At 41.6% G+C, this 25,761-nt stretch overlaps 1 protein-coding gene across 2 annotated transcripts in view; it reads left to right on the top strand.

Annotated features, from left to right (window-relative positions):
* The window catches only part of fat4 (FAT atypical cadherin 4), a 118,851-nt gene extending 108,716 nt beyond the window's left edge, over positions 1–10,135 (top strand). For both annotated transcript variants that reach the window (XM_030396499.1, XM_030396498.1), the window contains 2 exons: positions 5,067–5,328; positions 6,924–10,135. In XM_030396499.1, coding sequence (XP_030252359.1) covers positions 5,067–5,328; positions 6,924–8,830 — 2,169 coding nt within the window. In that variant the 3' untranslated portion in view covers positions 8,831–10,135. The remainder of the gene's footprint in view (positions 1–5,066; positions 5,329–6,923) is intronic.
* Positions 10,136–25,761: the final 15,626 nt, after the last annotated feature.

Genomic DNA, 25,761 nt, shown 5'->3' with positions numbered 1-25,761 from the left:
CATGCTCTTAGAGTCACTCTATTGAAAAGTGTTATCATGCATCACTTAATTAATTCTAGTAATTAGGATCGACACTTTTGGTAGAAATTTCACAATAAAAGCCTTCTGTGACAGGAACAGTGCCCAGTGTTCACAGCATCTGTTTCCACCAAAATAGTAGCAAATGAGATGAGAAAACACACAGGCTTTTTGGTAAAATATAATAGAAAACAGTTGAAATTAGAGAGACATTGTATAAATACTCAAAAACCTTTGAGAGCCCACAGAAATAGCCAGCTACTGTGTAAGGTGCTACAGTGTGTTTAGGAATGTTACCAATAATCATCACCACATTTATTTTGAAACTTTTATATTGTTGCTGGGAACAAACAAGATCATTACTTACTCTTACAAAGTCTGGGAACCTCACGCTGGATATTTCTCTGTCTTTGGGTTTGATTTTGTGGGAAATCTGGTGTTTTGTTTCATGGCACGGAACAACTTCACAGGGCATTCCTTCTAATACAAATGGAGCATTCTGTCTCAGAGTTCTGTATATCATCCTCGGACAGTAATAACACCACTGGTGGTGGTGTGATATTCTTTGGGCTGCAACTAATGATTATTTTCATTGTCAATCAATCTCTCAATCATTTTCTCAATTAATTGGTCAGGTGTTTGGTTTATTAAAGGTCAGAAAAAGGTGAAAAATTACAATTAATGTTTCCCAAAGCTGGAGATTGTGTCTTCAAAATTCTTGTTTTTAACACAAACCAAAAGACAATTTTGACTTTTCCTTTTTTTTTTCACTCAAACAGATTAATCAACTATCAAAACAATTGCCTATTATTCTAAAAGTTGACACATTTTCAATCAATCATTGGACGTCAAATCTCTAATAAGGGTAGCCCTGGCGGAAATATTACAGTTGTAATATTACAGTTCACTAAAAGCTCATGTTCAGAGCCCAATATCATTCATATGTATATGCAGTAGGGTTTTGCTTTATATCACTATTCTTGTTTGAACCACATCATCATTGAAATCCAGTGGAAAATCAGCTTAAAGCTTAAAGGATTCAAAAATGTCAAGGTAGATTTGCATTCAAATGGTCCCATGTACATATAACTCATTCCACCAAATCTAGCTGCAGAATCAGCTTAGTATGACATTTTTTAAGGTGTGGTGTTTGGGATTTAGGAGCAGATATGGAATATAATATTCTAATATACTCAAGTTATCATGAGTGTATAGTGAGATTAGAATTGTTGTGTTTCTTAGAATGAGCCTTTTATAGCTATAGAGGGAGCTGGTCCTCTTTGGCAGGGTCCGCCATGTTGCACTGCCATGTTTCTTCATATGTCTGGCCTTTTTAGCAGCCCCATAGGGGAGGTTGAGATGAGGGGTGTTCAGTTGGTTACAGTTGGTCTGCAGCCACTAAAGTCTGGACATTTACTATCATTTACGATATTGCAAAGTAGCCACAGTTAATGTTAACATCAGCCACTAGCCTACCTGGACACTCTATGGCTCATTAGCTAATGTGTAATCATAATGAACTCATTGTCTTGATTTGCTCCATGTTTTTATTATTTGTTTGAGATGACAGAGCTGAGGTCATGCAATATGGCCGCCAGGTGACATGTGGCATCACCAAAATCATATTTGCGAACATTCTGACACCAATGCTGAATGGTCGCCTGAATATCTGGACTTCAGGATACCAACATTAGTCTAATTTTGTATGCAAGTCGTAATGGACGGCCTACAAACATGCACACTTATCTATACATTCCCCCTTACAACACCACTCACCGCCACACACACTCCCTCCAACTATGTGAGTCTTACTCAGCGACCTCCTTTTAGTCAAACTCCTCTTTTTCTCCCCTCATCCCGATCAGCAGCCCCTCCGTCTGATCGATTCTGGGCAGCTGCCCAAAAAGGCCTGGCTGCTCATTCATCCTCTTTAATTTTCCCCTCCAGTCTCACCACCACCAGCCCCCTTCCAACTTTAGTATCAAAGTTTCTCTCTTATTATTTTGTTTTCCGGCTCCGAGCAGCTTCTGGTGCTCATCAAATCACCATCGCAGCTTACTGAAAAGTATATGAGTGGCATGATGCCTAAAAACTAGAGCAGGAGGGGAATACAAACCGTATATGTACATATGTTGAAAATCTGAACTATATATACAGAGATATAAAAAAACAAGATGTTTAATAGATAAAATTCATGATTGGTTTTCCAGGTTCAGAGAGCTCAGTATTCTTTGGCTCGGGAGACTTTCTGCTTTTCCCATTTTAAATCAATTCTTCCGGAAGCTACTTATCATTGCTGATTTTTGAGGTCTTTGAAGGGAGGAGAACAGGATTACTTTTCCATGGAAGTGGGGAGTACACATATGAGATTGCCATACACAGTGTAAGCCACACATTTGTTGCCCATGCCAAAGTGAGCTTGATGAATTTCTTTTAAAGACGCACTCTGTCCTCTCTTTTCTGGAGGCAGACTTCCCTCGGTGGGCGTTTGAATGAGCATGTTTTCTATGAATTTGTTGTAAGCAAGCTTCTGATCATCATCTGGCAGAGTAGAGAGCTAAGCACACAAGTCGTGAGGACATGATTAACTTCAGTGTGTCCTGACGGCAGAAAGATTTATGAGCGTCAAGCTGCATTTTTGTTTTCCATCTCTGACCTCAACATCGGATTCTGAAAGCAAAGTGGTGGTTGAGCCTTCCTCTCATCACTCAGGATTGATACTGACACAATAAGTTGCATTAATCGGAAAGACTGCATTTTTTTAACCCTAGTTTGCAAGACTCCCCTCAGAGAAAGTTATTGATCATATGCTTTAAATTAAGAATTACAACAGTGTGTAGATTAAAGGACTGAGCAATTTATCAAGTATCTTATCCAGTCTGTCTACTCATCTCTAATCTATGATGTGCTTGTTAATGTAGATATTAACATAGTGTCACTCTTGTGGCTGTAGAGAAACAGGAATGGAAGAAGCAGGGCTGAAATGTAGACATTAGAGGCAGAGCTGAATTAATATATTCACACATAAAAAAGAACAAAAGGCTGACAAAATGTTGAGGCAGGTGAAGGTCAAATTCAAATTAGGGAAACACATACAACGGGCAAGAATCAAAAGTACAAAAACAGACAAAGTCCTGGGAAAAGACAGAGCAAAGTTCCAAAAGCACAGGGAAAACATGAGGTCAAGACTTGAGCACTGACACACAAGACACAAAGACAAAGAGTAAGGGGTACAACCACACTAAATGCACTTCAGACTGAAGGATAACAAGTGACAGGTGAAGTCGATCATCTATCAAAAAGGCGGGAAAACAAAATATAATGCAAGACGAGAGTGAACCAACAAACCCCTGGACCATGACACGGGGTGTGATAAAAAGTTTGCATCATGCTTTAAACATAATAAATGTGCAGTGTTGGGCATGTTACTTTAAAAAAGTAATTAGTTTTTGTTACTATTTATTTCTTCCAAAAAGTAACTGAGTTAGTAACGGAATTGCTCCACTATAAAAGTAACTAGTTACAGGGAAAGTAACTATTGTGTTACTTTTAATTATTCCCCCTTTTGAGCTCGGCATTCATTTTAGCATCCTCGGCATCCATGTATTTAGAAAATGTCTTCCTGCATGGTGGACCGGCTTCTGTTCTCCCAGATATTTTTGCCAGTGAGTGCTCTGAGGGTACTGAGTCAGCTGTTGATAACAGGAGCATGTTCTCAACAACATACCTGCCTATCATTGCATTCAGTTCAGTCTGTGTCAAGTTTTTGTGAAGCTGGAGCAGAGAAATCCAGCTGGACAGCTCCGTGTCCTTCTTTGTTAGCGGAGCTCACGTTAGCCACACCTGGCCTGCTGTCATCATCAACAGTGTCAACAAAGTGTTTCTGGCCACTAGTTTTGTAGAAGCATGTGCCGCTGAGAGATGATTCATTAGATTTGAGTTGCTTACAACGGACGTGGACAAAAGAGATTAAAGTAGTGTCTGTACTTCCACTTTGAAAACGTTAACCTTCCCGTCAGGACTCTTCATTGCTGCAGTTCACCTCTGCTAGTTTGTGTGTGCGAGGCTGCTGTGTGCGTGTTTGGTTTGTGATTAAACTGAACACTGCCTCTGATTGGCTTACAAACTCTCACTCTACCTTAGAAAGCCAATCACCATCACTTATGTGGTTGTCCCGGCCCTCCCTCCTCCCTCGCCAAGCTAAAAAACATAATAAATTAAAACAGCTTTGCAGCTCCGGTGGCTGAGAGCCAAGTCGGATGACAACAGCTTCAATGAGCAGCTTCAGTTTGTAACGCACCACATTTAATAGTCGGTAGCGGTAACGGCGTTGTAATGATGGAAATAGTAATTAGTTAGATTGCCCGTTACTGAAAAAAAGTAATGCCAATAGTAACCTGGATGAACTTCAGGGTTATACTCCACAATGCATAATTCCTGCATCTCTCTATTCCCATCAGCCTCAGTTGTACTTTGTTAAGTGTTAATTTTCAACTGAAGGAATGCCAACACACTGGACTGATGGTAGAACATGGTATAAACATTATATATGCTTTACATACATGTGTTATAGCATATATAGATATATATATATATGTGTGTTAGTATGCTGACCTTAGCCTTTTAGCTCAAAACAATACAGCCTCACAGATGTAAACTCTTAGTCATGCATGTGTGGAAGTAGAGCTGTGTGACAGTTGATGTTTCATGGTGTCCTTATGTAATTGTATGAAGATAAAATTCTCCTATCAAGATGGTGTGATTTACAGCTACAGCGTGTGATCTTATCATGTGATTTCAAATGCTTCACTAATGGAAAATCAAGATGTGGCCACCAATAAAATCTCATAAAATGGATAATGAATGAACCATTTTCCATGCATTTCAACACTGATTCAAAGCTGTTAGTGTTTTCCTATTTCACCCAGGATAATATGACTTACAGGAGCAAATAAATCAATCACATTTGGTGTGGTAAATTACTCATTAACATATCTTCAGAGTGCAGAATGTATGATGTTTACCTCCATCTCTGTTCCTTCTGTCAGATGAGGAACGGCAACATCCACTACATCTCAGATGCTGGTGTCGGGGGGAAGGTGGAGCGGACTGTGGGAGATGTAGTGCTGTCAGATGGCCAGTGGCACACGCTCCAGCTGGTCAAGAACGGCTCAGCCACGGTGCTCCAGGTGGACGGCAGCCACCCCAGGGTCATCCAGCACACCACCCAGGACTTTGGAGGTCTCAGCGTTTTGACTTTTTCTCTTGGAGGGATCCCATCCGGAACTGCTCAGCAGAAAACTGCAGCAGGTGAGACTCAACATTATATTTTAAATGAAGCTGGGTTGGGGAGGAATCGGATCATGTCATTCTGTCTATAACTGAGTGCTAAAAACCTTATTTTCTGTGACTGTAAGATACATACTTACATACTTGTCTACCCTTTCAAGATAACATTTCAGATGAAAACACGCAACCTTTATAACATTTCGACAATGATAAAAAAAATAAGTCTAAAGCCTTCTCCAAAACAAACTTCTATAGTCAAAATATTGCTGCATGTACAGAAAATGTACATGTAGGTTTGTGAATGTACATGTGTGTTTATGTGCTGTGTCAAACACACATGCTTTCAAAAACTGGCCGGAAACTCGCACACTTTTATGCCAGTGTAAATTACTAATACAGCAGTGTTTTTACATGTTATGGCAACCTCCACTACATACTATAAGTGTGTGTAAATGCACATACTATATATGCAATCATGAGCTTGTGAACTGTAATAACAGGAGTCCATGTTTTCCCCCCAAATGAATTAACAGTCTGCTGTGCAAACTGTTGACTTTATTGGTGGCCGTCCAACTAGACTCTGTGAAACTGGCCTGAAATCTGTTTCTATTTGACACTGCCGAGATTTACCTGCTATGAATTTACTGTTGTTGAATAAATGTTTCTTTATCAGCATATCATTTATGGACTGAAAAACTAATATTGATTTAATTTGACTTTGTCTTGGAGCATCCGCCCCTGAGAACTTTTCGTGTTTTCGTCTCATTTTCATGAACTCTCATCTTAGTTTAGACTTAAATCACAGATCAGATGACCTCGAGCATGAGTTAAAAACAGTTTGGAAAAGGTGAAAGAGAGGCTGTCCAGAGGGAAGTAATGGAACACCGTAAATTTCTGAATTTCAGGGGAGGGGAAAACCAACTTCATACTATGGACTAATATGGTAAAAAATTAGCAATTTGAATGATTTGTTGACCTTGACTAGCATATTATGTGCATGCATATCTGTGGTAGGCTGCCTGTCTGCTTTTGCCTCAATGTGTATCTGAATAGTTGTGTTCTGCTGTTTACTTTTCAAGCGCTAATGAAAAGACACAAATGGTTTTAATCTGCACTGGGATATATTCAATAAAAAATTATTTACATCGGTGAGGCAGTGCTCTTAGGCAACACACACAGTAAAAGATTGAATTAGACACAGAGACATTCATCCAACCCAGATGTATGACTTGAAGCTATAACAGCTCCGACGATGGATTCCCTGATAGAAAATATTTCATATTTCTTTAAAATTGGCCAGTGATTGATTCAGCCCATATTTAAAATATGAGTATTTTGAAGAGTTGCTCTCCAGAGGGGAATTTCAGTTGTTTTTGGGGTTTCTTTTGTGCCAAGCTTGAACCAGTTATCCCTTAAAACAAAATTCCTTTAGCTCAGATTATGACTCCCAGTTCCTGTTATTTACAAGTAAGCAATACAGCATCCGACATTTTTAAAAGCCATCAGTCTGGTGGCAATCTGAAATGATTCCCCTTCAGGCCAATGGTGTGTCCCTGTTGGCAGCTGAAGGCTGTTTTTCGTTATCTGAACCCGTTTTCTCTCTCATTTGTTTGCAGGTTTTGATGGCTGCTTGGCCTATGTGAAATACAATGGGGACAACCTGCCATTTACAGGAGATCACAGCCTCGTCACCTTAACCAAGACCAGTTCTTCTGTCAAGATCGGCTGCAGGGGTCCCAACCTGTGTGAGAGCAGCCCATGCTGGGACGGCTTGATGTGTGTCAACCAGTGGTACACTTACCAGTGTGTCCCGCCTGGCGATTGTGCCTCTAATCCCTGCCAGAACCATGGCAGCTGTGTGCCCGATCCCCACTCGGGTTTCACCTGTGTGTGCTCGGAGTTCTACACAGGCAAGACTTGTGAGACCTTGGTGGCCTGTCTGGGTGTCCAGTGCCCCGACGGTACTGTCTGCAAAACAGCCAACAATGGAGCATTTGTCTGCAGCCCAAGCCCTACAGCAGAGACGATGGTACTTCCCATTTGGGCAGTTCCCGCTATTGTTGGCAGCTGTGCCACTGTCCTTGCCTTGGTGGTGCTCAGCCTGATCCTGTGCAACCACTGCAAGGGTCGCAACAAGACCAAAGTGTCAAAAGAACCCAAGGAGAAGAAACCCAAGGAGAAGAAGAAGAAAAAGAAAAAGGGTAGTGAGAATGTAGCGTTCGATGACCCAGATAACATCCCGCCATATGGAGATGACATGACGGTACGGAAACAGCCAGAAGGGAACCCCAAACCGGACATCATCGAGAGGGAGAACCCTTATCTGATCTATGATGAAACAGACATTCCCCACAACAATGAGACCATCCCCAGCGCTCCATGTGCCCCCTGTAATGGCCCAGAAGCAGACATTGAACACTACGACATAGACAATGCCAGCAGTATCGCCCCTTCAGATGCAGACATCATCCAACACTACAAGCAGTTCCGCAGCCACACACCCAAGTTCTCCATCCAGAGACACAGCCCACTGGGCTTCGCCAGACAGTCTCCCTTACCTCTCGGAGCAACAAGCTACACCTACCAGCCTCAGTACACCCAAGCACTGAGGTCAACCCCGCTCAGCCACTCCCACTCAGCATGCCCCACCCCGAACCCCCTCTCCAGGCACTCCCCAGCTCCATTCACCAAGCCCTCCTCCTTTTACCGAAACACTCCAACCAGAGAACTCAACCTGGCTCGCCGTGAGGGCAGCCCACTGGACCTGCACAACGACATGTGCCAGCCACCACCCATGTTCAACTATGCCACTCGGCTGGGGAGGCGCAGCAAGAGTCCGCAGACCATGGCCAGCCACGGCCACACATCCAGGCCTGGCAGTCGGCTCAAGCAGCCGATCGAGCAGATTCCCCTGGAGACGGGTCCGCCTGTGGGGTTGTCCATCGAGGAAGTGGAGCGGCTAAACACTCCACGTCCCCGCAACCCCAGCATCTGTAGCGCTGACCACGGGCGCTCCAGCTCTGAAGAGGACTGCCGCAGGCCGCTGTCAAGGGTCCGCAACCCCGCTGATGGCATCCCTGCCCCAGAGTCCTCTTCAGAAAGTGACTCACATGACTCCTTCACCTGCTCAGAGATGGAGTATGACCGGGAGAAGCCAGTATCTTACAGCTCCAGAGTCCCTAAGCTCTCGCAAGTCAACGAGTCAGATGCTGACGACGAGGACTATGGTGGGAGGCTCAAGCAGAGGCGATACTCGAGCCGGAGGGCAGAGGGAGGGCCTGGCATTGCCCAGATGCCACCTACTGACCAGCACTACACCCTGCCCCACAAAATGGGCCAGCAAGCTGGAGGCTTCAATTGGGACAATCTGTTGAACTGGGGCCCTGGTTTTGGACATTATGTAGACGTGTTCAAGGACTTAGCCTTGCTGCCAGAGAATGCTGCAGCAAAAGACATTGAGATGAACAGTGGGGATGGCTCAGTGACCATTCTGAATGAAGGAGAAGCTGAGCAATATGTATGAGACTATTTATTATAATGTTGTAGAATATAGTGATGTTCTCCTTTTAAAAAAAAAAAGAAAAGAAAATGAAGACTGTATATTTCAAGAGAACATTGGACTACATGTTTTTTTTTTTTGCATTATTCAAGACTATAAGACGACTTTCAATGCAGTAAGGCAGAAAAATGGAACCTGTGACATGACAGTTTTTGTCATTTGCCACCTTGGAATAGTTTACCAGTCTTTTCTAGTTCTGAACTGTACGATCATGCATTCATCTCTCTGAGGCCTCATTACAGTGTATCCATTGACACAGACTGGCTCAAAAAAGTGAAAAAAAAAAAATAAATCCATGTCTGAATTCCATTTAGTCACTGCAAAGCTCCATTCACGTTATCTTGATCAAACATTTCTGTTTTTTATTACCAATATTGCCTCTCCTTCCCCGAAAACTTCTACAACTTCACAGCTGAGAGATAAGAGGGTAGATAATATTAACACTCACAGGAAGAGAATTCCAGCAGGCCGTGGAGCAAAAGAAAACTCCTGGTTCCTGTCGTTTTAGGGGTCAATTTTTAATTTACTTAAAAGGAAGCATGTGTGTTTCATCTGCCTGCACCTATAGGGAACAGGACACAGCCCTCGGTGTTAAACCAAGTACATCGTTTTGCTCGCACGTTATGGCCCCGCCAATGTTATGATCCCTTCTCTCAGTGTCTGTCTTTGCCCCGGTGTGTTTTCTCACAGACGACTGGCTAAATGCTCCAAGAGTGAGGATTTATCAAGTCCCCTGCCTTACAGACATTTGAGGATTTCAGCACAGGGGAGGACTTTTCCTCTTCTGTTTTTCTGGCCTAAGTTCAAGAGGAGAGGAGGTTTTTGAGGAGATGGTGTTGTTTGTCACAAAATGTTCTGACCTGCCAAGTGTTTTTCGGGCAACAACTACGATGATGATGTTGATGATGTATGGATCCTATAAACATGACCCCAACTAAAACACTATGAACTTGTGTACATTTTTTTAATTCATGAGTAATCATGGAGTCATTTGTTGTTGATGTCTTTGTCCGTTATTTTGACATGTATGGTTTCTACATTTTTGTACTGTTTATTAACTTAAATTACTTAAGCTGTGTTTTTATGGATATTTTCATATGCTGAAATGTATGTTCTTACTTTCGGGGAAAGTAAGATTGAAGACTTATTTTTTACATTTGTTACATATGTAACATCAGTATTTTCCACTTTTGATAAAACTATAACATGCTGTATGCTTTGTACCTGTAAAAAGCCAATAACAGAATAAAAAAAAGTATTTATTTAAAAGTTGCCTCGAAACTTTTTCTTCTTTCCTGCAGTGTTGAACAACTGATTTATTTATTTTTGCATGTGAGCGTCGGCAGTTTTTAAAAATGAGCTCCTCCAAACTGAGATTAGCTCCCATCTCAAATCATCTGGATGGTAAGTTATTCTATATTCAAGGCTTGCTCTGTGCAGTCTTTAAATAATACTCAACAAAACATTTAAAAAGGCATTTCAGGACCCGAATGAAACTGAGCCACCTCGCACACAGCCAAGCAAAACACCAAGCGGACTCTGCGACGCGGGGCCCTATATTGCTTTCAACAATTATTTACATCTGGCTTATTGAGCAGAACAACTTTTTTTTGTCATAGCTCAGTGATTCGGCATGCAACATGCTTATCTTCTCCATCATCGAGGGGAGAGAGGCCACGAGAGAAAACACAGGGAGCCGTGAACCTAGTGAAGAGTGACAGCACAAATCTGGGTAAATTACTACGGCCTTGCTGGGTCCATGCAGAGAGCTCTGTTGACCAAAGCGTCTTTGGACAGGCTGTACCACGGCTGATCCTGAGCTAATAACAACACTTGCAATGATAATGAGAACGTGGGCGGTAAATAGGAGATGAATTCAAATAAACCTTGCTGCGTCTCCTCATGGTAGGGTCTGAAAGATAGCAGGCGGGGGCAGCTTCAGGGGCAAACCCCCCACCTCCTCCTCCCTATAGGTGAGCAGAAGAGGCTTGTATACACAAAGGGCACATTGTTCTACAGTATTCCAGGACGTAAAACACTCACGAGGACTGACATGAATCTGTCTTCCTGATTTTCTTGGGGGCAGGGTGGAGGGGGGTGTTCATTTTTTTTCCCACAAGTGCTGTTTTTGGATGTTGTCCAGACGGCTGCTGGGCTTCAGCGAATGGCAGAGGAGCTTATGATGTGTTTAAGGATTAATTGCAGCATATATCCTAAGTGCGAACATCATATGTTATATTTTAGGACGTGGCTCTTACATAAATACAACATGTGTTATTCCTGTCGGCTCAAATGGGTATGTGTGCTGTTTCAGTAAGCAATAAGCTATTTGTGTTAGCAGGGTTAGGGTAGACACAAGAAACATTCACAGCCACACATGATTACAGTCATTTTTTGGAGAGCCATGCAGCAAAGTAATCATGTGTGCTTCGTAAAATCATGACGATGCAGACTTCACAGTGATTCAGTTATAATGTGTTTTGCAGATCTGCACACCATTCATCTTGAATAACGGTGTGAAAAGAGGCACCACTCGATCCCCCCCCACCCCCCACCCCCCACCTTCCTCGAATCCACAAACATCATCAAAACATAATTCCCATTAGGATGATTTCCATGTTGCCTCAAGAGTTTCCCCAGTATTTAAGAGAGGATGTGGCACTGAGCTCCGATTGACTTCCTTGAGAGTTCCTCCCTAAAAAAAAAAAAAAATCCTCCTAAAAGCCTGTTTATGAAGATTGATTATTGTGAGCCTCAGCGTCCTACAGCTGCAGCGCCTCCCGCAGTTTGGTTTAAATGACTCCTAATTAAAAACACATTCATTCCTGGAAGAAAGAACATGTTACACTCTTATTACTCATTTGATTTGAATGTGAATGTGTATAAAGCAGGCAGTGAACTTCGTATTAACCTCACAGAAGACCTCGCACAGCAACTCTAACTAAAACACTTTCAATCACATTCACATATTCTGTACAGTAACTGTGTAGTTTTAGTTGGTCCTTGGGATGTAAGAGGTTGGCCATTAAGTCACAATTCCCTGATTTGAATCTAGTAGACGATTTTTGTTGCATGTCATGTCTTCTATCTTCTCCCCCCATTTTTGGTCCCTTCTTTGGTTAGCTGAGTTATTTATTCAGGCTTTGTTGTCCCCGTGGGGAAATTCTCTTTCACAAAGAGAAGACGAGAGTATATGAAGAACAGCACGAAAACGACGGCAACATGAAAACAAGACTATCAGGCTTGGGTATCAGACTTTCGCCAAAACGAGCCTTGTACAGGGACTTGTACAGTGAGGCTGCGATTGAGTTTGTGCGTGATGTCCCGCGCTATTGTATTTGCAATTGCGTGTGATGGGTTTACAATTGAGCTGTGAGAAGTTGGGTGTGGAAAAAAGATGAAGAAGAAGTAAAAGAAGACATAAAATCATACCACACCGTGACACTTGTTCTCCATCCCTGAGGAGCATTTTGTTTGATAAATTACTTTTCAATTATTTTTTTGATGAGCGGTACAGATCATGCTTGGCCTAGGAAGCCAGCTTTGATGCAACTGATCTCAACTCATGGTCCACTTTCTCACCTGTTCTGGAGCTTTTGATGGTATCACATGGGCTTCATCAGCAGACTGAATTTACACAATTGCCAGAGGACAGTAGATAGTCAACCTGTCTGTAATTCAGAATTTATCTAGAACTTACCATTAATGTTGGCTTAAATATACACATACATATTTACAATGATATGGTCAACAGCTCAGGAACCAATACAGTCTCACTCTCAAATAAGTATGGGAACTTGGTCAGTGGCCTTAAGCATTAAACTATGAAGCTATACCTGCACCTATAGTGTTTATTTTGCATGTGAAGGTCTCAGCGTTCAAATTAGCAATAATACTAAAAGTGAAATGTCTGGTTAGACTTTAAAATAAAGCTTACTAACAAACAGTTCTCATTGACATATAATGACTTTCGGACTTTTATTGATTTTGTTAGAACAGCAAGGTTTGGTTAGGTTACAGACGAAGACTATTCAGTTAGGTTTAGGAAAAGAATATGCTTTGGGTTGAAATAACTTATTTGGGGAATCAGGGAACTCAATGTACATTAAGGGAGTCCAGCACCAATCGTACCGTACATAAAGCCAGTACCAATTACCCTTTTCCACCTTGGGAACCAATAAAATATTTTTTTATTCTGATGTATGTCACTGATGTAAGTGACGTCATAAATGTACCTTACATTAACTTTTTTTTTCACACTTTATACTACTGCATTAGAGGACCGCATCAAGAAGTGACGCTAAAGCGGTTACTACAGCATCAGACTTAGAGGCGTATGGCTGCTGAAAAGGCCATGTCCTTGATTGACCAGAACAAGCGATTAAGAGGACCTTATTTGATGTTTAATTGACTTAAAATCAGTGTCTCAGAACTATTTCACTTGCACATTCATCCTGTGAACACTGGGGCAAACAGGATCTTCCTCTGTCTTACGGCTTCTTTTGACTTAAAAAAAACTCAGCCAGTGTGTCTTCAAAATAACACCAAAAGTAGTCAGGAATCTCCCAAGCCTTTTAAAAACTGCAGCACCCTCTTTAAAGCATCAATACGAAATAACCTACATCACCTTCTTAGTGCAGTTACAGTATTCACACCTCTTGCCCTCTCTCTACATCCCCAGCTCCCATCAGACAACTCAGTATGTCTCCCTCTCATTAGCCCTCTAATGTCCTCTACAGCTTGATGGACAAATCACTAGGTCATCATCTGAGGCCTACATGGGAAACAACATTAGCGCCCCATAAATTATCACCCCATCTTAACTCCGCTCTCCATTTCACATCTGCATCAAAGCTGCAAGTCTCTCCTTTCGATAAGTGTTCTTCAATGCTGTGTGTACTGCGGCCAGCCGATGCCTTTCAACACACATGAAAGCTTCAGAGAGTTGTTGGGAAATGAAAGAGAAAGATAGATAGATAATGTGTGTGTGTGTTTGTGTGTGTGTGAGGAAGACGATGGCTGCAGCATCTTTGGAAAAGCGCCTTTCTTTCTCTTCGGTTCTGAAAACTCTGCGGTTTCTACTCCGGCGTGGAGGGGCTTGGATTAAGCCACACGCTTGAGAACATTTACAGAAGTGTATGATGGATGCTAAACAGACAACGTCGCCATCATGAGAGCCCTGGCTCGAGTGTCGCTTTGCTGTCAGAGAGTCGCTCCGTCAGGCTCTACAGAGGCAACGCATCTGCTTCTGATTCCATGTGTGACATTGTGCCGCTTCAGCGATTTCTCAGCTTTGTTTTGCTTTCTAATTCAGGGAGATGCTGCTGATTTAAGTGCTGGTTAACTCACTGTATGTTTGGCAGAACTGTCACTCTGCTGAGAATGAGAGGATTCTCCCAGCTGGTCCCACTGGTTTCTTTGGCTTTGACTAAGCAGATGTCGGTTTTGTTTGCATCGACTCGGGTTAAAATGAATCGCAGCGGGATGAATTGGATGGTAAACGCTCGCTGTTTGCCCTGTAGGTGGGTCGTACCAGCCAGAATAAACCTTGAGTTTTGATGGAATCAGATTTTATGTTGTGAGACACACCAAGCGAAAAGGGGAGTGAAAATTGAATTTATTGAACCCTTTGACGACAAACACATCACAACAATTTCCTCCATGTCTGCTGAATGTGTAAATACGCAATTGTTCGCTAACAGGTTCGAAATTTCCTCTTTATAAGATGATAATGGGTCAATGTCGTGCTTATATTGTGTTCCATTGCTCCCAACTGGCTGTAAAATAATTAATGATGCTTTAAACCCAGTTATTTTTTAAAGATCCTGTTCATTCTTGCCATGTCATGTATGTAGTAATCAAATGAGGTGGTTTAACTTTAAAATCATCTCAAACAGATGAAAATGAGCAACCCCCCCCCCCCCCAAAAAAAAAAAAAAAAAAAATCTAACCAATCAATTTTGGAAAGTCCAAGTTGCTGCAGTTGAGAAAAGAGTGATAGAAGTGAAGAAGCTTTATTCACACTGTGTGAGAAAAATGGGATTAAGAATACATCTTTAACGTTTCAAAACTAAACTGAGAGCACGCCTGTCGACACACCTGCTCCACATTTGTCATCAGCCTGTCTTTAAACTCCACAGCCAGCTCCCAGCTCTCCGCTCTCCGCTCTCTGGGTTCTCTCAGCCACCGCCATTTGAGTCTGTGTTCAAGTTCATTCCTGAAATCCTAAATCCTCGCACACCTTGAGTTTTTTTTGATTCTGCTTCACTTGCATCCCACAGTTGATCAGGTTCATAAGGAGCACCAAGTGCATTTTCTGCCCTGGTGGAAAGTAAATACCCACAATTCTCAGGTGCTTGTATTGTACTTACACCCTGTTGATTTTAAATTACAATATACTATATGATAAGCCTGTTGAACACAATACTTGACATGAGCACTCAGAAAAACCGTTACTCTTGAAATGTTGGACATAGTTTTATTAGGATGCTGTGGCCCAGGAGGTGAAGCAGGTCTTCCACTAACCAGAGGGTCAGTGGTAACCCCAGACATTTCGGGGATGTGAATGGCTGAGCGCTGAAATCTCGTGGTACACTTGGTTAGGAAGGGCTGTATCGTTCTTGGTGAGCAGCAGGTTGCATCTCTGCCATCAGCGTGTGAATGTGGCACATTTTTAAAGTGGTTTAAGAGGATGATAGACCAGAAAAGTGCAATATAAATGCAACTTAATTTTCCATTTAAGTAACAGCACGAAGAGTTTAACTTCTCTCCCCTCTCATTAACCATCTCATGACATTCACAAAAAGACCCTAGGCTGCATTTTAGAAAGAGTTTTGCTTTAAGTGGAAGATTTGCAGTCATCTTCCAGCATTGATTTTGTTCGGCAAATCTCCACTGTGAGTCCTGGAGACCAGACTCAGTTAAACACAATTTGTACTTGTTTGTTATGCATATGTTCATTTACATGGTGTGGTTTTATATAACACACACAAAGAAATGCCCCTGCGAGTACCATTCAGGACTTTCCAGGCAAAGATGTATCACATGGATTATATTTCAGTATTGGTCGTTTAATTTAATTTCAGTATTTTTTATTGCTCTGGCATGTATCGTTTCATCTGTTCTCTGTCTGTTGTGAAATGTACTATATAAATAGGAGTTATTATTACAAGATCCGTGACCAGAATTTGAAGTACTCGCAGGCTTGACAAGAGAACTGTGTGCGCTTCAGCCTCATCAGAGCAGGTATGCACTGTCCAGTCCTCAAGTCTGGAGGAGGCTGGACATTTGGACTCCGTATTCATCGCGGCTTTAAACTCTGTGGCTGCAGGTCTTTAATCATACTCATGTTCAGTTGAACCACAACTCCATCCGACCGTCCATGAGAAGGGTCTGCTACGAATCAGTCATGAACTGCGGCTTGCACACAAAAACACACTGCATAAATGATGGTCAACAAGAAAATCACCCAGGCGGGGCCAAAACCTCAAGACCAGAATATAACATACAACACACACGCACACACACACACTCACAGAAGTCTCCATGTGGCCGTTTTTTTTGTGTGGGTGGACTGGCTATCTAAATGTTTACTGTTCTTTCACCCACTGCTTTGTTCTAACAGCAACTTTGAAGCCTCAGCTGCTGCAGTTTAATGCAGAAATTAAAGGTTGAAACCATTTATTTTACGACGTACAAAACTTAATTTAAATGCTATGAGTGGAGCAGTTATGTACAAAGCTTTAAGTTGCATGATTATGTTTTATAAACCTGATTACAGTGGTGATATGGTCATCATGATGAGTCCTGATTGTTCCTTGATTGAGGAAGTGGATTATCTAAATGTGCTTCTGTAACTTGAATCAACATGTTCATTATATTCAACTCAGGAAAATCAATTGAATGCTTCAGTATTGCCATTCTGTAACTTTTAATGACCCAACATGTTCACTATAATTAACTGGCTCAGTAATTAGTTTAATAGTTGACTGTAATTGTTTTACAGTAATATAGATTAAAATCACAGTAATATGGTATATTTATACAGCTACCCAAAAGAGTATTTTATGTGCATTTACATCATGATATTGTAATAAATATATTTTAGTTGTTGTGTATATATACAAATATACTGTAAATATATAGTATGTTACAGCATGTACTGTGTTTTAATGTTAACTCAACTATATTGCTTGTTGGTATGTGTACCTATTGTAGCCTATGTAGACCTGTTAGCTTTTTGCTAGCCTGTCTGCAGCATATAAGCATGTAAGCATGTGTACCTTGCTGGACCACTTGTAGGCCTTTTAGCATGTTGTTATCCTGTGAGCCTGTGGTTAGTAAATGTAACTTGTTGGACCACTTGTAGGCCTGTTAGCCTTATTTAGCATGTTAGCCTGTTGTTAGCCTGGGGTTCTGTTCTGCATGTGTACCTTGTTGGACCACTTGTAGGCTTGTAAGCCTGCTGTTAGCATGTAAACCTGTTTTGTGGCCTGTTAGCATGTGTACCTTGCTATTTCCTTGTAATGTACCTTTTGTACCATGTTTTGTACCATGTTTTTTTTACAGCTGCATCAGAATGCCTCCTAAATTCAAATTCACGGCAGCTTACTGTAATATTCTAAATAATCCCCCATCATGCATCGCAAAAGCATAATTACAGTAGGTTAATGTCAGACTAAACTGAGAAAACCTGGTGTTTGTTAGCAGTGTATGATCCTCCACCATCAACTGTAATTCTCTAAATTAAAGGTGAGTTGTGTATTTCTGCTTTTTAAATAAGGCACATTTCCTGTGGATTTTTGTGGATTCCCTCAGACTCGAGTGCCACAGACTGGGTCAGGACAGTAGCATTTCTTTTATTGTGCTGAGTTGGGGAGAAGATTACCGAGAGCTGAAAACAATGCCGGCCCTGCTGCCAAGGCCTTACTTCAGCAAAACAAACAGCCGTGATGAACTGAGGGAGGTTGTTGCTCAGTCCAAACCACAATCAGAAACCAGCAGCAGCAGCAGCAGGAGAGGGAAAAAAGGTCTATTTTTTCATGCACATGTGTGGCAGTGCAGCCAACCTTACATCATACTTTAATACTTTTACTTTTACATTAAAACAACTCATCTGTAGTGTCAGACAGGGTGAAAAGGAATTTGTAGCCATTTTTCATATATTCATAGTCTTATTTTCAAGTGTATTTGCTTGATTTGTTTGTATGAGGTTGTTAATATATATATACATATACATATATATATATATATATATATATATATATATATATATGTATATATATATATATATATTTACTTTACTTTTTACTATATGCGTTAGGCCTTGTGTGTTTGAGTTACATGCTGTTCTGGCTAAGATGAACAGAAACTGAGGGGATCAGAGCACAGCAGCAGCGAGCAGGGATTCAGCCCCTTGTAAAAGATACCCAGTGGAGTTTTCACTGTAAACAAACATCTCTCAATGTTTCTCAAACCTTCAGGTTGAAGAATGAAGTTTAATGGATTTTCTAACTAAAAAAAAAAACATCTGCAAAACTCCTTTTTCATGATTTTGAATGTTTTGAACCCTGCATCGTTCCGACTGGCTTGCAATGTCCTCTGGTGGTACATTACATATTGACATATTAACAGAGCTGGATATGTCACATCAAACTGGCCCCCAGCATGTCCCAAAGGCCAGCAAAGGTACTGCAGAGGCAAAAGTCTTACACTGGCAGCTGCCAATGATTTATCCACTTTATATTGTTGCTTTTTGTTTTATGTCTTGAGACCAATAAACAGCTTTGAAAAATAATCGGCTGCCCAGAAAACATTTTTCCGAGAATCAGAATTTTCATGGCAAATAGCAAAAAGGTCATCTGTTGAATACCCGACAGTAAAACTTTTGTTGGTCTGTTGCTTTATAAGTTCTGGGTATTCACCAGTTGGTATACATCTTTGGTTTGCCATCTCAAAACAAAACACAGGGAAAGTGCATCCTTTCAACGATTAATTGCTCAATTCCAGCTCAATAATTTATTGTGTTGTGATTTTTTTTTAGCCATAGCAGTGGCAAGTTTATAGGGATGACACGTTTGGTTTGTCATGTGGTCCCAAACTTTGGTAGAGGCAGAAGTGTTAATAAAATTTGACATAAATGCATGCCTTGATTTTACATTTGGTTTATGATGAAATACAAACTAATGACATTCCCAAAAAAGATACAACACTACACTTTGTGTTTATTTACAATCAGCATCCAAACTTTTGCTAATTAGCACTAAACGTTTGCTTTGCTGACTGAGATGTTGGTATATTGATATTTGCCTTTTTCATTGTGAGAATGTTAGCGTATACCTCATTATCATGGAAGTTGGAAGATGATAGTTCAGAGTCAGTAGTCCTGACTCTCAATCTAAATGTGCTTTAGTCAAAGGCATTTTATGTGGAGAAGTGGAGGGTACATATGTGCTCAGATGAGAAAGTCTTTTTAGCACTTGTGATTTTATGAGCGAACCATACAAGTTCAAAGTAATGTTTACAGAAGGGGGACAAATTCATAAAGTTATGTTAACATTTCTTGATGCAAGCTATTTTTGGACAAATTAACTTTTTATTTTTTTTAAGTGTTTTTTTTTTTTTAAATCTACTTTTTCAAAAAAGGAGTGGCGACATGTCCTCAGCCTCCCCGGTGTGAATGGCACCTATGGTCCCAGTGCATCAAGAAAAAACATGGACAAACGCAGCTTACTGATGTTTCAGGATCTTCTTTAGCACACATTTAAACAGCGGATTAGGCTAGTACAGCATGATTATAAAGACTTCCATCAGGCACATACAGTATAAACTGAATGAAGATAGCAACCGCAAAGTTGTTACAGCACATTCCATAACACAAACACTGCATAAAGGAAAAAATGATGAAAAGGTAATTGTGCATACTGTTCACTGTGTTGATGTCAGTGAACTCAAGCTGCATGGACGCTGTCCGAGTTTCCAACTTGAAATCTCGTCTTGATTGACCATTCCGTTGGGTTTTTTCCGTGTCGGAGCTTGTTTTTTCTTGGTTCTAAGCACAATGGATTACAGCATGAATCATTGAGGTTTTTTATACTCAACCAGAGCTGAATACTAACTGTGTTTCTTGTGATCATGTACAAATAATATACAGGGATACACTCCACAAAACATGGTTATTGGGAATCCCACATAAGATATAAGGCCATAAGATGAAGATGAATTGAGTTAAAGCAAAATTCTGCTTCTTACTTTTCCTCAAATTTTGCGTATTTCTTGTGAAAGGCTTTGTAACTTTATCCCAGCAGACCTCCAAACATTTTCAGATGAAACAGTCTCCTGGATATCCACCTTTTTTTTGAGATGATGTCTGATCATAAAAAAAGTGGAGCTATGGCTGTGCATCATCGCAGAGGGTCCAAGATATAACAGGAAACCTCTGAAAACCATGAAGATAATCACCACAAGATGCTAACCTGCAACTTTTTTCGACTGCCTCGTACGTTCTTGTCTGAGACTCTCTTGTTCAAACTGAGACACACGGTGCAAAAACAAACAAACGCTCCAAACAAACAGCTGAGCTCTTCCTCTGGAAACCAGACGGAGCTACACAATGCGTAATTGTTGAGCAGACTTTGTCTTTTTCCAGTTACTTTACAACCCGAGCTCCACATCCCGCACTAATGTATCGCTGATGTCTTCTCTCAGCGACAGCATATTATGAAACACAGAAACAGCTGCTCTGCTATATGTAATTACCACATATTTCGATGCAGCCTGCCTGTTGTGATGTTTATGAAACCCTGGTGTGTTTTCTGCCTGCACGCTGGTGTGAGAGTGTGAACGTGTGTGAAGCACGTAGACACAGACAGACACACACACACACACACACACACACACACACGCATGCAGGTGTATGAACATAATGTAAACAGCTCTCACACTGTCCACAAAAACAGCTGTAACTTCTCCTTTCGAACTCTCTGTTGTTTCCCGTGCGCTCGTTTCCAGGCCCTAACCCTGGACGGTTATTAGTTCTGATGCCTGTAGGAAATGGCAAAGGCTAAATGTCACAATCCACAACACCAGCGTGGATAATCTGTTTCCTAAATTTCAAATTGGCAGCGCTGGGTGATTTGGGAGTTGGCAGCCTCTCGCTGGAGCTGCGCCCGTTATTATACTACACAGCTATACAGATTGAATGTATCTGCCCCACCGAACCGAACTGGAAGGAAAACACAGCAACACGTGAAAGGACGACTCATTAAAACCATTAGCACAATATGGGCTTCTCAGTGGCACATGACAGCCATTTAGCCCCATTCCCATAACAGATCCGCATTTCTGCTAACACCTGGCGGAATTCTGTAGTTGAATAGTCTGCTACAGGCCCCGCTTTGCCCGTCTTTCACCTTCCTGACAGCTTCGCATGTCTACGAAGTGGGAAACAATAGTCACGTAAAGACGCATGGCACTTTTTAGGTATGGAGGAATGTGCACGCACTTGGCAGCTGACAGGAGCGCATTAATTTTCACGGGGGAAAAAAAAAGAAAGCGAGAACGTTGATTGCCTCATTGTCCACACTCTGCTCATTGGCTACTTCAGTCGCCCGGGTCCCTTTGGATTTTCCCATGCCCTGCTATCTTTTCTCAAGTCTTAATCTTTTCATTCTGTCAGGCCCGCTCTCGGCAGCCTCCGCGCCGTTTCCAAAGGTCTGGGCTTCATGCTAATTGTCTCTCAATAGCACGGTTACCTCCCACCTACATAATGCACCTTGTTTCCTCCGCTCAGTCAGGGCTGCACCATTTTGGCTCATTCAAATTCAGGAGGGAGGAGGAGGACTGTAAAAGCAATGCCTGAGGCTACGGGCGTGCAAAGCAAGCACCAAAAGGAGGAGAGAAAAATGATTCGCTTCTCCGTTTTTGGCGGAAAACTTCTGTGGGTGGGCTGACCGGTGGGACGTTTTGAAGGATGAGTTGCGTGTGATTGCTGTTGTGTTAGACAAAATGTAATTTCTGAACCCCAGCTCCTCCGTGCCAACATTTGTCACATAGTTCATCATGCCGCTGAATTATTTTTGAATGAGCTTCACTTTCAGTTCCAGCGCTTCTCCTACATCTGCCAGCACTTTCTCCTATAGTTGTCGGATGCAGGGAAAAGGCAAAGGGAGGTAAAGGTTACAACAATCATCTTCGCGACGTGAATGCCGAGCCCCTCTTGCAAGTTAAACGGGAGCGCTGTCCTGAAAGGCACACATAAATTGTGCTAATTGTGTCCATGTAGACCCCAAATTGGCTGTTTTTCTTTCGCTGGGAGAGATCTCAACCGGTCAGGACTAAGACGACAGCCATGCACCATTAACATCTATTCAAGTGCACATGCTTTGATCTTTGCCGAGAGAGCGAAAGAGAGGGAGAGCAATGGGGGGAGCACAGGGGGAGGAAAATAAGGAGAAAAAACATCATCAACAATTCAAATGAGCCCAATTATTGGACCATAAATAAAAGTCTAATTAGCATAAATTGCTTCCACATTGTTGCTATTTTTACATCATTTCTTCTTCCCTATTTTGTGGATTTCGTCGGCGCATTGTGTGTGCAAGCTCCTGCAGCAGAGTGCAAAGTGAGTTATGATGGCGATGCTTAATTTCCCAGCGAAATTGCTTCGCTAATTAAAACTGCTGGATAAATATTTGCTCCTTGCGCAGGATCCACATGTGTTTTTATTTGGAAATACAGGAAAAAAAAGAAGCATTTAATGTTATCTCAGAAACAAACAAGCTGATCAGCTGATATCAGCGCAGCATCATTTTGATCCGTATCACAAAACCGCCAACACAGCGTCTGTGATATTTCAGACTAATGGCTTTGGTTTACCTCCTTTGTCATGATCATCAACGTCCGCACTTATTGAGCTGTGAAGTATTTCTTGCTTGTAGTTGCCAATTTAAATTTGGCTCAATTGATTTTTGCCTTTTTTTCTAAAATGAGGAGCAGAGAATGGAAAAGTACAGAAAAACACCACAACCTGAATTAGATCCACACGACTGTCTCAAAGGTCTCTGTGATGGTGCTTATAAAGGACGGCCTGTCTACATGGTCTGGTTTGGGTTATGAAGTCACTTTGGAATACAGAAACAAGACGGCGGGGATCAGGTCGGATCACGGTTCTTTCCCAGCGTCTTCTGAAACATTGTTTTTGATCAGTCGGACCAGAATCTCCAGAAATGGAAACAATATCTCACCACTCCTAAATGTTAACCCTTAATCAACATTAATGGCGTCCGTCCATCTAGGAATTCAGTCCGGTGCCTTCTGGGAATTGAATCAGCGCTGATTGGTTATAGTTTCATCTGTCTGACCAGTGGACCGGGATTATAATGAGCTTTAAAGATGTCATTCCCACCAACTTTCCCTCTTTCTTCCTTCAGGGTGAAAGCGCTCAACACCCAGTGATACTCAGCCGTCCGCTCCCACACACTCTCAATGCCTCGGGCCTGAGCTTCGGCCAGCCGATTGACTTTGAGACATCTTTTTGTTCTCTTGTGGTTTTTACTTTAGTTTTTATTACACGCTCTGATTCATCTTAGTCCAATTTATAATTGCCAGTTTGACGCGCAGAAGGTTACAATAATAAGCCATTACTCCTCTCCAGTTTGAATGTTTTCCTTGGTCACTGCTGATGTCATTCGGCCATTAAAATGCCAAAAAAATGACTTAATTGTAATTTCCATCCAAGTTGCGGAGGGAAAGAACACTGATTTCCAATAAGTGTCCCTATAGATTAGTGTAAGGGGTTGTTTTGGGGCGGTGTCGCTTGTCTTTCTGGCAGAGGTGGACAATAAAAAGAAGAAATATGATGACATTTTTCATATTCTAACTTTTCTCATATTTTATTCAGAATCCCCTTCATGGTGAACTGTAAAATCTGCTCATCTAATAACTGTAAAACTTCTGTCTGGCTTCACTTCTGTGTCAAAGTCATATTCTCATTCTCATTTTCATTCACTGCATTTGCACTTTTACAGGATTTGTGATTGGATTTTGATGATCACATTCATCTAATCAGAAAACAAATAAAAGTGTATTGCGCTTAAAAAAACGTTTTTCAAGCCTATAATTAGAATAATGAAAATAAAAGTTATTAGAAGTTATACACAAAGTGCTTTTGTTTCCTGGACTAAAGGCAGGACTCAAGGATAGACAGTATGTAGACCTAACCTGTGAACATTATCAAACTAAAATGGAAGGACCCCCTGTTTGTCCAATAGATAATAATAGCTGGTGTATTGAAGACGACCCTAGGATTTGAGAGGGGCCGTCTTCTGTTACAAATGGCATGCCACGGAAGGCATCTTCATCACAAGCAAACACTTGTTGATTTACCATTTTGTTTGCCAAACTCTTGACTTTTGTCAAGCTCCAGCGATAAAGGCCTAAATTTAGAAAACAATGCTTTTGTTCCTCGAAGTAGCCTGGTCCCAAGTAGCTAGCTGTTGGATATAGACACTGCGGCCATTTTCCTCCAATATCAAACTTGGTGTTGGAAACTCAAAAGTCAAACTGCTGTTTTCCTGGTTTTAAGTCCAGAAACTGAGACACTTCCTCCTTGATAACTGAAATAACATATTTGATAACCTGTTAGTTTCTGTTAGACAACAGCTCATGTTAGCATTCAACCACTTTCATGCTAACATCGCAATTTAATACATTTTACACAACACAATATGAAAAAATGAATATTAATTCTAAAATATCGATGCACAGCTTAGACAGATTAATCTAATCTTGGAACTGAAACATGCCGGATGTAGAGAGGGGTTGAATGCTAATGTTAGCTAGTGAGTTATCAAATATGCTGCTATACCTTTAAACATGGCCGGATTTCCCTCCAGATGTTCACTACCCACCATTTTTTTAAATAGATGATCAATCGGTAAGCAATGCTAACAATTGTTCAGATTCCCTACATGTATAGGACTCCCAAAAGATAAACAGCGGCATAACAATATCCCAGCGTTAGAGCTTCCCGCCATGAACATGAGATTAAAATGGCCATCGTGTTAATACGGTCTATGCTTTCATCGAGGTGATAAAATATATGTACGAGCATTTGCACTTTAAATGCACCCAAGGATGTGCAGTGTCAGGTCTGGTGTTTTAATAGACGAGAAGGCTGGATGTCATTTCTTCAGAGACGGGGTTGCTGACACTGTGAGAGAACCCTTGTGGGAACCCTCCTTCTCCACAGTGTGTGATGAAAACAGATGGCAGAGAGTCGTCTTTGTCAGCCTCCTGGTGCTGAAGTCAGCTCCACCAGAGTTTGTGTGGAGGTCAATTGCGTCTGCGTCTAGGACAGTGAATCCAGACCACCTCTCCATGTTGATCAATCAAAGAAAACCAAACAGCGCATCCCCTCTCTCATCAGCCACCATGAAATCAAGCACAAAGGGGAAAAGATTCTCCTCTGTCAACGAGCGCTGACGTCCAAGCCTGCTTTTTAAAAAAGCTCCTATCGTGGCTGACCTGCCACTGAACCTCTCCGCTCTGTCTCGTAGCCACTGCCAATGTAAGCAGATGCCTCTTCGGGGTTCGCTTTCAGTCTCTTATTTATGCATGGGATGATAATGCTATCCTGCATGTGATACTTCAAGAGAGTGAAGAGTCAATAACTAATGGAATTTGTGCTAAACAAGCGCTCCTCTTCCCTCTTAGTGTACCACCCAGGTTTTCGGCTGATACGCTCACCTCTGCTGAGCATCGACTCCGAGCCCACACAGTTTGCCACAACAGCTTTAGCCCAATTACAGCGGGTCCTGCTGGATTTACCCTTTATATCTCCAGCTGGGAAAGCTCACTCCTCTAAACTCCAAAAGCGGGGAAGGTTTTGGAAAGAT

This window comes from Sparus aurata, chromosome 18, assembly GCF_900880675.1.
Source record: "Sparus aurata chromosome 18, fSpaAur1.1, whole genome shotgun sequence".
NCBI lineage: Eukaryota > Metazoa > Chordata > Actinopteri > Spariformes > Sparidae > Sparus > Sparus aurata.
This window is presented reverse-complemented; position numbering and strand designations above follow the sequence as displayed.